Genomic DNA, 13,643 nt, shown 5'->3' with positions numbered 1-13,643 from the left:
CCACTTCTGGTGCCCCCCGCCGGCGGCCCCGCCCCAGCCTCTCCACCACTTCTGTCTTTTCTGCCAGGCGCTGGGTCAGGGCCTCAACCTCTCGGGTGGCCCGGCGCCGTGCCTCCTCCCCTGCCTCCAGTGCCCCCGCCTCTTCTTCCTGGCGCCGCCGCCACTCTGAGAGCTGGGGTGGGGGAGGGGAGAGAGGGAGGGTGTCACTCATGGCTGCGATCCAGGTGTGAGTTGGTGGGGCCCCATTTCCCAGATGACTGAGGCCTGAAGCGGGAAATAATTCACTTCATTGGGCACTTCTGCCTCATGAGTAGGGATGAGGTTGTGAGTTCTATGAGCCCCAGCTCCTCCAGGAGATTAAAATGGTTCCCACCAGGGCCCAGAAGATGGATCAGACCTGGGCTCTGTCCTGGGGAACCCCCAGTCTGGTGGAGGAGACTGAACATCACAGCCAGGGTGATGGAGGCTAAGGTAAAAGAAGTATGAGACCCATGGGAGTCCACAGGAGGGGTTCAAAAATCTAGTTAGAACATTCAAGAGAGAATTCCTGGAGGAGGGGGCATTTGTGATGGATCTTGAAGTATGCATAGGAGTTTTCCAGTTAAAGAAGGATATTTGCAAGCATACATTCATCACTCATTCATTAAACAGGCATTTCTCAAGGTCTCCTATATGTCAGGCTCTATGTTGGCCTATGCTGGGGATCCAGGTCTAACTCTGATGGGGTCCCACTTTCAAGGTGCTCCCAGTCTGATGGGGGGACTCATGGGCAAACGCAGTTCCAGCCAGGGTGATTGGAGTGGGGACAAAGGAGAAAGCAGGGTTGTGGGAACCCAGAGCCAAATGGTCAGGGTTTTCCCAGAACAGGAGAGGCTGATGCTAAGTCCTGAAAAATGAAAAGGGTGCTCCCAAGAGAAGTGAAAAAAGAGATGAGAGATGAATACAGCTAAACATGAAGGAAGGACCAGAGAGTGCAGGGCCTCTGACACCCAGCTGAGAGGCATGGGTTTTGTCCGGGGGGAGCTGGGGAGCCATGGGCGGTCTGTGAGCTAGGGAAGGGCAGGGTCAACTCAGGGTGTAGAAAGACCATGTGAACTATGAGCTGGGAGGGGAGAGACTAGGGGCAGGGAGGTTTGAAGGGAGGCTGAGATGAGGATCCAGGTGGCTGGGGCTGTGAGGACAGACAGTAGGGAATGAAACAGAGAGTTGGGGACAGGAGGGATGGGGGTCTGCACCTACAGGCTCTGGGGCTGAGGGAGAGACAGAGGCGGGTATGGTTTGAAGGGGTCTGGCCTATGACATGCTGGGCAATGGGGCCACCCCGGAGCAGGGGAACCCAGGAGGAACAGGTTGGGAGACTGGGCATCCCTTAGAGATCTCCCTGAGGGGCTGTTCACCTGGGCCTGTGTAGCCTGCAGCTCGCGGCCCGCCCGCTCCCTGGCAGCTGCCTCCTCATCCAGCTGCTCCCGCAGCCCTGCCGCCTCCGCCTCCAGGGCTCGTGCCCGGGACCCCAGGGTCAGCTTCGCTCTGGTCTCCTCCTGCAGCAGCTCCTGAAGATGGATGGGAGAATGGATGTTACGTGTGGGTGGGAGCGTGGGGAGGCCTGGGGGGAGCCCGGTGGTGAGAGGTGGGCTGGGATCACCTGGGCATCGTGGAGCTGGGCCTCCATGCTGGTCAGCTCCTTGCTCAGCCTGATGGCTTTGGACTCGGCCTCGCTCAGTGCTCCAGACACAATCTCGAGTTCAGCCTGCAGGGAAGGGACATCTTCTAATGGTGGCTTCCAGCCAGCCAACCGCTCTGCTCCTCTGCCTCTAATCCCTACCACCATTGCTGGTGAGGATGCACCAGCATGGAAGGTGCAGCTGCCATGGAAACCAGTCTAGCAGCTCCTTAAAATGGTTCAATGCAGAGTTTCCATACAGCCCAGCAATTCCACTCCTAGGTGTGTACCCAGGAGAAATGAAAAGAAGTCTAGGCAAAAACTTGTACAGGGGTGTTCACGACAGCATTATTCACAATTGCTGAAAAGCAGAAACAACCCAAATGTCCATCCACGGATGATTGGATAAACAAAATGTGGTCTATCCAGACAATGGAATATTATTCAGCCATAAAAAGGAAAGAAGTGCTGACACATGCTACAACATGGATGAACCCTGAACACATTCTGCTAAATGAAAGAAGCCAGACACAAAAGGACAAACATTGTATGATTCCATTTCTATGAAATGTCCAGAATAGGAAGTCTAGAGAGACAAAAGAAGGGGATTAGTGGTTGCCGGGGCAGGGGGTGGGACTGGGGGATGATGGCTGCACAGTACAGGATTTCTTTCTGGGCTGATGAAAATGTCCCAAAATTAGGTTACGGTGATGACTGTACAACTCTATGAATATACTAAAAACGATTGAATTGTACATTTTATTTTATTATTTTTTTAAATATTCATTTATTTATTTTGGCTGTGCTGGGTGTTAGTTGTGGCATGTGGGCTCTTAGTTGTGGCATGTGGGACCTAGTTCCTTGACCAGGGGTCAAACCCAGGCCCCCCTGCATTGGGAGCACAGAGTCTTACCCACTGGACCACCAGGGAAGTCTCAAATTGTACATTTTAAATGGGTGAATTATACGGTATGTGAGTTATATTACAATAAAGCTGTTCCCCCGGCATGCAAATCACCACCACAATGATCCTAGGTGCAGCTCCTGGTCTCATGTTCCTTTGCTGTAGGAATCAGGCAGCAGTTTACCACTTTCTCCCCCCTGGACCTGTTGCCTCCACAGGGTAGGACCTCATCTGCTTTGTTCCCTGCTGTGTCCTCAGGGCTCAAAACAGGGCCTGCCGTGAGCCATGGCCACTGAGCCTGCGCGTCCGGAGCCTGTGCTCCACAAATGGGAGAGGCCACAACAGTGAGAGGCCCGCATAACGCAAGAAAAAAAAAAAAAAAAAAAAAAAAAAAAAACAGGGCCTGGCACACAGTAGGTGCTCAGAAAATGGTTGTTGGGTGAGCGCGTCCAGCACGTGTGTTACCCTGAACCTTCTTCTCTCCCTTTTTGAGGTTCACTAAACAAACAAGGTTGGGTTCAAATTCTGGCTGGTAAGAAAATTTATCTGAAAACTTGGAAACAAGAAAAGGCAGTGGTCAGGCATCCTTTAGAAAGGACAGGACTGGGACTTCCCTGGTGGTGCAGTGGTTGACACCTGCCAACGCAGGGGACACGGGTTCGAGCCCTGGTCTGGGAAGATCCCACATGCCGCAGAGCAACTAAGCCCATGCACTACAACTACTGAGCCTGTGCTCTAGAGCCCGCGAGCCACAACTACTGAGCCCGTGTGCCACAACTACTGAAGCCTGTGCGCCTAGAGCCCGTGCTCCGCAACAAGAGAAGCCACCGCAATGAGAAGCCCGCACACCACAACGAAGAGTAGCCCCCGCTCACAGCAACTAGAGAAAGCATGCGTGCAGCAACGAAGACCCAACGCGGCCAAAAATCAATCAATCAATCAATCACTTTGTTGTACACTTGAAACTAACACATTGTAAATCAACTGCACTTCTATATAGCTTACATTTGATTGCCCTTTGGGACATTACCCAGTTTTGTCTCTGACTGCGCTATTTCGTTCTGGCATTCTCTCTTTTGCTGACTACACACACACCAATTTGTTGTTTCTCTCCTTGAACATCTTTGACATTCTGCTGGATCCCTCATTAATGCTTTTTTAAAAAATATTTATGTTTTTATTGAAGTGTAATTGATTTACAATGTTGTGTTAGTTTCAGGTGTACAGCTAAGTGATTCAGTTATACATACATTATACACATATTCTTTTTCAGATTCTTTTCCCATATAGGTTATTACAAAATATTGAGTATAGTTCCCTGTGTTACACAGTAGGTCCTTGTAGTTCATGCATTTTATATATATTAGTGTGTATATATCACTCCCAAATTCCTAATTTACCCCTCCCCTGAAACTTTCCTCTTTGGTAACCATAAGTTTGTTTTCTGTGTCTGTGAGTCTGTTTCTGTTTTGTAAATAAGTTCATTTGTATCATTTTTTTAGATTTCACATATAAACGATATCATATGATATTTGTCTTTGTCTGACTTACTTCACTTAGTATGATAATCTCTAGGTCCATCCATGTTGCTGGAAATGGCATTATCTCATACTTTTTTATGGTTCATTAATGCTTTAAATAAATCTTTGACATGGGCTTACTATGTCTTTGTATGACAGTCATGCTTTGAACTTGTGAAAATGATATTTTGAGCTGACCTTGGTACCTCCTGGCTGTGTGACCTGGGCAAGTGATTCCTATCTTTAAAAAAAAAAAAAAAAAATTTATTTGGCTGCGCCCGGTCTTAGTTGTGGCACGCAGGATCTTCGGTGTGGCATGAGGGATCTTTTAGTTGAGGAATGCATGCGGGATCTAGTTCCCTGACCAGGGATCGAACCCGGGCCCCCTGCATTGGGAGCATGGAGTCTTAACCACTGGACCACCAGGGAAGTGCCTGATTCCTATCTTTTTGGTGCTCAGTTTTTCTCATCTGTGAAATGGGGATGATAACAGGACCTACCTCCCAGGGCTGCTTTGAAGAGTCAATGAAATAATGAACGTAAAGTGACTAGCTCAGTGCCTGGCATATACCTGTGCTCAACATATAGGTGCATCTGACAATTTTTGAGAGCCTACTGAGAGCCCAGGAACTATTCTAAAAGCTTTCCAAGTTTAGGCTCACTGGATTCACACACCGACCCTATGAGGTAGATACTATTATTAGACTAAGTTTACATAAAGGGAAGCTGAGGCACAGAGAGGTTAGGCAATTTGCCTGAGATCACACAGCTACAAGTGGTGGAACTGAGATTTTAGCCCAGGCAGAATGGCTCTAGAGCTGCCCTGTCCAATATGGTAGCCACTAGCCTTAGGTGGCTATTTAAAGTAATTAAAATTAAATAAAATGAAAATCCAGCTCCTCAGTTGTACTCCTCACATGCCAGGTGGATAGTGCAGTTACAGAACATTTCCATCACTGAAGAAGTTCTACTGACCAGTGCAACCTAGAACTCCTGCTGTCAGCCACCAGACTCTACTCTTGGTGTCACTTTTATTTCTGTAATACGTAAAGTGCTTAGAAGAACGAGCACTACATAACTTAATTCCATGGGGGCAGCCCCTAGCTGTCCCCCCAAATCCCTTCTCCCCTGGTCCCACTGTGACAGGCTGTTAGGTAGGCCCATGGCTGCCAGCTAGAAACTATATTTCCCAGTCTCCTTTGCAGGTAGCTGTGGTCATGTGATTATGTTAAGGCCAATGGAATGCAAGCAAAGTGATATATGCAAATTCCATCCCATTCTCTTTTCCCCTTCCTAAGCTGGAGCGATCACACAGGTGCCCACAATCCAGATTTAACTCTGAAGATGAGGTCAATGCCCTCAGGGATAATGGAGTGACCTCAGGGAGCATAAGTGTCCCACCAGCCTCCACTGCTTACTCTGAGCCTATTTCCTGAGACGGAAGACACATGTCTTTTATTCAAGCTGATGAATTCTAGAGTCTCTTTGTTATATCGACTTAACTTCCACCTTAACTATACACTCTTTTAATCCTGAAATTAAAAACGGTAACGGTGTTTTCCTTGCCTTGGGGTTGGGGAATTAAAAGTCATTCTTACCCTCTTTCTGCTTCTTTGTATTCTCAGTAATAAACAGGTATTGGTCGCTTAGTTAAAAAACATAATAAAATTTTAAAACCCCACATTTTTTCTAACAGTCATAGTATGATATTGTCCTGACACAGGTCCAAGTATTCACGCTGGGTTTTTCTAATCAGACCATGGATTATTTAAGACCAGAAGATAAGAGGGAGGAGGGTGGGCGCTGTGGCAGGGTTAAGAGCTACAGGATCAGTCATGCCTGGGTTCACGCTTTGGCTCTGAGGGACCCAAGACAATCAACTTCACCTCCCTGGGCCTCAGTTTCCTTGTGTGTAAAATGGGAACAATATTAGCATTTCCCTCAAAGGAGCATTAGGAGGAGCCTTTGGCAAAATACACAGGATGTTTGGTGCATAGTAATCACTCACCAAATACTAGCTATTAACGTGTAATTATGTTGGAAAAGTTGGAAAGGACAGTAGGGTTGATGTGGACCAAACTGAAGTCCAGAGAGGGCAGGCATCTCACCCAAAGCCACACAGCAGAGACCACCCCCTACCTAGCCACCCCACTCACCTGGGCTCGCTGCAGCTTCTCAGTAGCCTCTGCTCGTGCCCGCTCCCCATCGCCAGCCCGGCCCTGCACCTCCTGCAACTGTGACTCCAGGCGACGCCTCCGTTGCTCACCCTCCTGACGCGCGGTCTGCAGGTTGCTTAGCTCCGTCCGTAGCTCAGACACTTCGGCCTCCAGAGCCAACCGGGTCTTCTCCCATGTACCTTTGCTCTGGTGGGGGAGAGAGACAGCAATGATTTATGATTCCCTTTCTCTACCAGACCAGGCACATGAATGCCCCAAGTCCTTTGTACTGTCTATTCCCTCTGGAACTCCTCACTGCTCCTTAAAGACCCAGGCACATTCCTGCCTCAGGGCCTTTGCACTGGCTGTTTCCTCTGGAACTCCTCACTGCTCCTTAAAGACCCAGGCACATTCCTGCCTCAGGGCCTTTGCACTGGCTGTTCCCTCTGCCTGGAACATGTTTCCCTGTGATGCCAGGATGGCTGACCCATCACCTCCCTCAGTTTTTTACTCAGATGTCATCTTTTCACTGAATCTCTCCAAGGCCTCTCTATTTCAAATCACAACACGCCCCTGCCTGGCCATTAGCACTCTGAAACCCCTTTCATGTTCATCATCTTCCCATAGCACTTATGACCCCGCTATATATTATGAATGTGTTTAGATTGTTTATTCTCTGCCTTGCCTGCTAAAACGTGAGCTCCACGACGGAAGTGGGTATTGGTTGCTTGGCTCACAGCTGGGGCCCCCAGTACCAACCCGGGAATATACTACATATTCAATTAACATCTGCTGAATGCAAGATGGATCAGGGACATGGATACGTGAGGAGAAAAATGGGCTGGCCTAGAACCAGCCAGAGGTACCTCCTCCAACCCAGCATCCTGCTTCCCCTCCCCATGGCTCCCCAGACACTCCTCCCCCATCTCAACCCACCCTCCGGGCTTGCTCCAGCTGCTCTGCCAGCTCTCCCAGTGCCTGGCCATGGCGCTGCCGCAGCTCCTGCACCGCCACCTCATGAACGCGCGTTTCCTCCTCCAGAGCCTTCTTCAACTCTGTCACCTCCTGTTCTCTCTTGGACCTTTTATTGGGGAAGGGGAAGGGAACAGAATTTCAGAATAGAGGAAGGCTGGGACTTTGAGGGAGCCCCTGACTGCTGGTTGTGCCTCCTTTTATTCTTTCCCTCCAAGGATGGGGACCTCACTCTACATTCCCCAAGGGATCTGGGCAGTGATGCTGCAGAAGGGTGGCTTTAAGGGTGAGCTCCTACGCATCTTTTGAAACCCTATTCAAAAGGCCCCTTCTCGGGCTTCCCTGGTGGCGCAGTGGTTGAGAGTCCGCCTGCCGATGCAGGGGACACGGGTTCGTGCCCCGGTCCGGGAAGATCCCACGTGCAGCGGAGCGGCTGGGCCCGTGAGCCATGGCCGCTGAGCCTGCGCGTCCGGAGCCTGTGCTCCGCAACGGGAGAGGCCACAACAGTGAGAGGCCTGCGTACTGCAAAAAAAAAAAAAAAAAAAGGCCCCTTCTCAAAGAAGTCTTTTTGGATTCCCTCCCATAGCGTGATACAAGGGCCCTCTCTGATCATCCACGATGCCCTGTCCTACTCCATTAAAGCTCACTTTGTTCTGCACTGTGTCTGTTTTTGCCCAAATCTGCCTACCCCTGGACTGGGAGTTCCTGAGGGCAATGCCTGAGTCTTGACTCATCTCTGTCCCCAGCGTGGCCCACGCTGGGCCCAGAGCCAGTGTCCAATAACAACTGTTGAACGACTAAACAACTGTGTAGATGGAGAGCTTGGACCCACATCCTTTTCCCTGCCCCGCCCCCAGCCCCCATGTGCCCCGCCTGTGCCAGCTGCAGGCCACCCAGCCTCACCGGAGCTCCTGCTGTGCGTTGGTGGAGTCCAGAGTGTCCTCCAGCTCGCTCCGCAGCGCCTCCAGCTCCTCACCCAGGTCCCGGCGCTGCTTCTCTGCCTTGGCCCTGGCTGCGCGCTCAGCCTCCAGGTCCTCCTGGGCCTCGGCCAGCCCAGCTTGTGCTTCCCGCAGGGATTTGAGCAGCTGGGCCCGGGCCCCACCCTCATCCTCTGCCCTGGGGGTGGACGAGGACCAGGGGGTTGGTATAGGGGCAGGCAGGGGGTGGGGACGATTTCTAGGGGTTGGAGGGGCCGGACACGGCCAGTCCCCGGTTAAAGCCCAGCTCTGCCCTTGGGCATGTGTCTCCAGTACTCAGAGCCTCAGCTTTCTTAGCTGTAAAATGGGGATGACACCACCAGTAATCACAGGGACACTTATTAAGTTCCTGCCACTTGAGAGCACTTTATCATTTTGTGTAACGTTCATGCCAAATGAGGAAACTGGGGCCCAGAGCGGGAAAGTACTTGCCCTGGTCACACGGTCAGTGGGTGGCTGACCCCAGGGTCCCTCCTCATAACCCCTATGGGATCGACCTCTTGCAAAGAGAAGCTGAATGGAGCAGCAGCGTGGACTCTGGGTTAAATGGCTCAGGGAGGTGGTCCTGTGGTTAGGACTCTGCACTTCCACTGCAGGGGGGTGTGGGTTTCGATCCCTGGTCTGGGAACTAAGATTTCACAAGCCGTGTGGCAGCGGCCAAAAAAAAAAAAAGAAAGGAAAAGAAAAGAAAAAACAAACAAACAAAAAACCCCTGTAAGAATGGTTCAGGGAGATGCACTGACCACGGTCTGTATCCCCTGCTCGGCCACCTGCCCTGGCAAGTGACAGCTTCTCTGAACTGCAGGCTCCTGGTCTGTGAGAAAGCGTGACTGCCCCCCTTCACAGGGCTGCCGCGAGGATGGCAATGTAGTGCCAAAGGCTACATGTTATGATTCCACTGACGTGAAAGAGTAAGAATTGGCAAATCCTATGTGGATAGAAAGCAAATTGGTGGTTGCCAGGGGTTGAGGGGAGAGGGGAAATTGGAAGTGACTGCTTAATAGGATGTTTTTTTTGAGGTGATGAAAATGTTCTGAATAGAGGTAGTGGTTGCACAACATCGCAAACATACCAAGTGCCACTGAACTGTATGCTTTAAAATGGCTAATTTTTTTTTCATTTTGGCTGTGCCACGCATCTTGCAGGATCTCAGTGAAAGCATGGTAGTGAAAGCACGGAGTCCTAATCGCTAGACCACCAGGGAACTCCCTAAAATGGTTAATTTTGTTATGTGAATTTCACCTCAATACAAAAGAAAATGGAAAAAAATAACAAGGGCAATAACGGAAGGTAGGAACAGACACACACAGCATCTAATGAGGGCTTAGGGTGTGCCAAGCATGTTCTCAGCCCTTTCTCATTTAATCCCTACACTAATCCTAGGAGAGTTTCTATAATCATGCCCTTTTTCCAGATAGAGAAACTGAGGCTCGAGAGGTGATGTCACCCAGGTGAGGTCACATGGCCAAAAAGGGGAGGAGCCAGGATTTGAACCCAGAAGTCAGGCTGAAGGGTGCGTGTTCTTAACCCCCCTCCACCAACCCCGTGTCCCATCGATTCTCAGATGCACGTTTTCCCCACATTGTAACCTCTCTGAAATCAAGCTGCGCCCATACACAAGGGCACCTCAGGTCGCATGGAGCGCAATGGGTGAAAAGCATCTGAAACACTGCGCATCATATCTGGCACACAGTAAGTGCTCAATAATTGTGAATGACTGTAAGTATGATGATTATGATTCCTAAGATGCCCAGACCATCTATCCAATCACAGCGGATTCTGAGCTGTTTGGTTTTGAGAGGCTGGGGTTGTGGGAGAAGAAATAGCATTTCCTTGCCTCTGTGCAAGAAACTGTGTAAGTCACCAGACACGCAGGGCCCGGTTTCAGTTTTCCCTTAAGTAGGTGGGCTTGGAACGCTGTGTCCACCTTACAGAAGCGGACACGGAGGCTCAGAGTGGGTGTGCACGGCAGGTGAGCGGCTCGGCCGAACTCTGTACCTGTGGGAGGGTCTCGCAGGGCGCCCCCAACGCTGGCAGGGGGCGCGCCCGTGCTGTGCACCCCACCCGGCCCACCCCGCACCTGGCCAAGGCGACCTGCAGCTCCTCCTCCTTGCGGCCCAGCTGGGTCCGCAGCTCCTCCGCGCGCTGCTGCTGTTCCACCATCTGCTCCTGCAGCTCTGAGCCCTCCACGTCCAGCCGCCGCTTCAGCTTCTCCAGCTCCTGGCGGCTCTTCTCCTCCTTCCGGAGGCGATCTGGAGGCGGGAGGTGGGGGGTGGGGCATGCACAAGGGAGCCAGACCCACACACCCAGGGAGACCCACGGCCCCGCAGCCAGGCTGAGCTCAGCGTCTCTTTCCGCCCCTCCCGCTCTTTCCCAGCTTCCCCATCCCTGGGATCGCCCACTGGTCCCCAGGCCCCCAGATGCCTGCTCCCCTCCGTCCCCCAGGGACAGCCCCTGCTCCTGTTTGCTGGCTCTCTCTGCCCTGCCCTTTCCTCCCTGCCTCCCCGGCCTCCTCCTGTGCTCTCTCCCTTCTGTTTCTGCTTCTGAGTCCACAGCGAGGGACAGAGATAAAAAAGTGTCTGAAACAGCTAGTGGGACCGTCAGATTGAGAGAGTGACCCAAGACAATTAGGAGAGAGTGAGAGAATTGGATGGAGAGAGACAGAAACAACTTAAGAGCTGGGAGGACACCTAACCTGTCCCGAGCCTTCTTTCCTGCCCCCATTTAACAGATATGACCACTGAGGCCCCACAGCACATGAGGGTCGCCCGAGGTACCCCCTGACCCCGCTGGAGTGTGCACGGGCCCCCACTGAGGGGCAGGTGCTCACCCTCCATGTCTGCAATCGTGGCCTCGTATTTGAGTCGGAGCTTATTGAGGCTCTTGACTTTCTCCTCCTCCTCAGCCGCCTGGGATGAGAACTCAGCCAGACGCTCCTCCAGCAGCTTCCGCTCCTGAGGGTGGTAGGAGGTGAGGGTGGGGCGTCAGGGGCCCGACCCTCATCTTTGATATCATTCTCATCTGCGTTTCTGCTCATCTCCATCCTTCCCTGACCTTTCCTGCTCCCACCCCCTTCCCTCCATTTGCATTCTTTAGGGTCTAGGGACCCGTCCCACCCCTACCGGGTTCTCGCCTGTTAACTGTGGAGACTCCCACTATTTGAAGGACACTCCCATTCACTAACCCATTGGCCCACGGATGGATACTGAGGTTGACTCAAATCAACTGCTATTATAAACAACACTGCAGTGAACATCTTGGCACATGTGCTGCACTTATGGGTGAGTTCTGGAGCCTTGTGACTACTACAGGTCCGGCTCATGGACCAGCAGCATCAGCACCAAACGGCAGCTTGCTAGGAATGGAATCTCAGGTTCCACCCCAGACGTGCTGAATCAGAATCTGCATTTTGACAAGTTCTCCATATAATTCCTGGGCACGCTGGAGTTTGAGAAGCACTGGCCTGGAGCAGCTCTTTTCTTTTTTCTTTCTGTTTATTATTTTTGTTTATTATTTTATTTTTTAATTTATTTTTGAGCAACACTTTTCAAACTGTGAATGGTTTTGGAAATCAAGGCAGTGGGTCGGCACTACCTCAAAAAGGAACAAACAGAACAGAGTAGAAGAGAAGAGCCACTGCATCCAAGGAATGTTGCAAAAAACTGTGCATCCTTGAGCTCTCAACTCAGGCACCACTGCCTCCAGGAAGCCTGCCCTGACTACCCCTAGCACAAGTCAGGCCACCCCACTTCCATGGTTTTCTGTTCTTTTCTGACAGTTTGTAATTAGTTCATGATGTGTGGTTATGTTGATTTCCTGGGGTGACTCATCTAGCTTCCCTCTCCCCTCATGCCCCTGTGAGGACAGAAATGGTTTTCTAGTTAGTTAAATGCCATATTCCCTGTGCCTAGTCCAGTCCTGGCTGTGCCAGGTTAAAGATGGCGGCAGACTCTTCACCATGTCCCCAGCCAGAGGCAGAGTCTAATTCCCCAACCCTTGAATCTAGATTGAGTCTGCTTTAAGCTCAGTGGTCTGCAGACCACAGTCTGCAGGCCAAATATGGCCCACTGCTTGTGTTTATAAATAAAGTTTTACTGGGACACAGCCACGCCCATTTGATCACAGACCATCTGTGGCTGCTTTCATGCTACAATGGCAGAATTGAGTGGTTGTCACAGAAACGGAGTGCCCTGCCAAGGCCCGAATATTTACTATCTGGCCTTCTAGAGAAAATGTTTGCCAACACCTGATCTATAGAATTCAAGGGAAGTGATGCCGTGTCAGTTTCAGTCTTAAGCCTTTCAGAGACCTGCCCACTTCCACTTCTTTTTCTGGGAGCCCTGAGCTGCCAGGTGAGAAACCCAGGCTCTCCTGTGGGCAGAGAGGTCACGCAAAAGAGCGCCCGGCACTACGTCACCGCGGCTGCCTAAGGGGACCACAGTCCAGCCCACCCACACAACGATGGGATGTAATGAAACGGGGGTTGTTTTTAGCGATGCGGCTTCGGGGTGTCGGATGATCCAGAGATAGATAATGACACATAATAGCTGCTCAATAAATACCAGCTTGAGTGAAGCTGTGATAGAGACGCAAGGAGATGGAAAGGGTTCAAAGGAGACACAGCCAAGACCGAGAGTTTGAAGACCCCTAGAGGTGGGGCAAGCTGGGGGGGATGCAGAGAAGGACCTGTGCTCACCAGTGAGCCCACTCCCCCTGCCCTTGGGGCTCACAGCCCACCCACCTTGCTCAGCTTGGCGTTCTGATCTTCCAAGAGTAACAGATCCTCCCCAAACTTTTTCAGCTTTGCCTCCGTCGTCACTTTCTCCAGCTGCAGCTTCTGCCGGGCCCCTTCCTCAGCCTCGAGGTGGGTCTCCAGCTCCTGCAGTGGGGAGAAGGCAGGGTTGAGGACCCAGCAGCTGGGGACTGGCGTGCGATGGGAAGGATGGGTGGAGGGGATGGTTCACGGGGCTCGTGGCTCAGACAGGTCCACAATCTGGGTGGGGCTGGGAAGGATCCAAGCTTACTTTTCATTCATTGGGTAAATAAACACTGACTGAGTGCCTGGTGGGGGCCAGGCACTGTTTGAGGTATTAGGATAGATAAAAATCTTTGTCTATCACATTGAAATCACATTCTTGTATGTGTGTGTGAAGATTATAAACAATAAACATCATAAATAAACATATCACAGAGATGGGCACTGTCCACTACGGCAGTCACCAGGCACGTGTGGCGATTTGTGGTGTGAGACTGGAAATTAAGATTCAATATTTTGCAATGACATGGACGGACCTCAAGGGCATTATGCTAAGGGAAATAAGTCAGACAGAGAAAGACAAATACCAGACAATCTCACTTATGAGTGGAATCTAAGAAACAAAACTAAAACAAGAAAAAAACACAAGCTCAGGGCTTTCCTGGTGGCGCAGTGGTTGGGAATCCGCCTGCCTGCCA

The 13,643-nt window shown here is 51.1% G+C and overlaps 1 protein-coding gene across 1 annotated transcript in view; it reads right to left on the bottom strand.

Moving 5' to 3' along the window:
- MYH14 (myosin heavy chain 14) overlaps positions 1 to 13,643 on the bottom strand; it is an 87,740-nt gene that overhangs the window by 22,949 nt on the left and 51,148 nt on the right. Inside the window, exons 22-30 of the mRNA XM_007463432.1 lie at positions 12,931 to 13,068; positions 11,020 to 11,143; positions 10,270 to 10,441; positions 8,116 to 8,328; positions 7,177 to 7,321; positions 6,241 to 6,447; positions 1,643 to 1,747; positions 1,398 to 1,550; positions 36 to 172 (exon numbers count right to left, since the gene is read on the bottom strand). Coding sequence (XP_007463494.1) covers positions 36 to 172; positions 1,398 to 1,550; positions 1,643 to 1,747; positions 6,241 to 6,447; positions 7,177 to 7,321; positions 8,116 to 8,328; positions 10,270 to 10,441; positions 11,020 to 11,143; positions 12,931 to 13,068 — 1,394 coding nt within the window. The remainder of the gene's footprint in view (positions 1 to 35; positions 173 to 1,397; positions 1,551 to 1,642; positions 1,748 to 6,240; positions 6,448 to 7,176; positions 7,322 to 8,115; positions 8,329 to 10,269; positions 10,442 to 11,019; positions 11,144 to 12,930; positions 13,069 to 13,643) is intronic.

This window comes from Lipotes vexillifer, unplaced genomic scaffold, assembly GCF_000442215.2.
Source record: "Lipotes vexillifer unplaced genomic scaffold, Lipotes_vexillifer_v1.1 scaffold802, whole genome shotgun sequence".
Classification (NCBI taxonomy): domain Eukaryota; kingdom Metazoa; phylum Chordata; class Mammalia; order Artiodactyla; family Lipotidae; genus Lipotes; species Lipotes vexillifer.
Note: the sequence above shows the minus strand (reverse complement) of the source record. Positions and strands in the feature narration are given on the sequence as shown.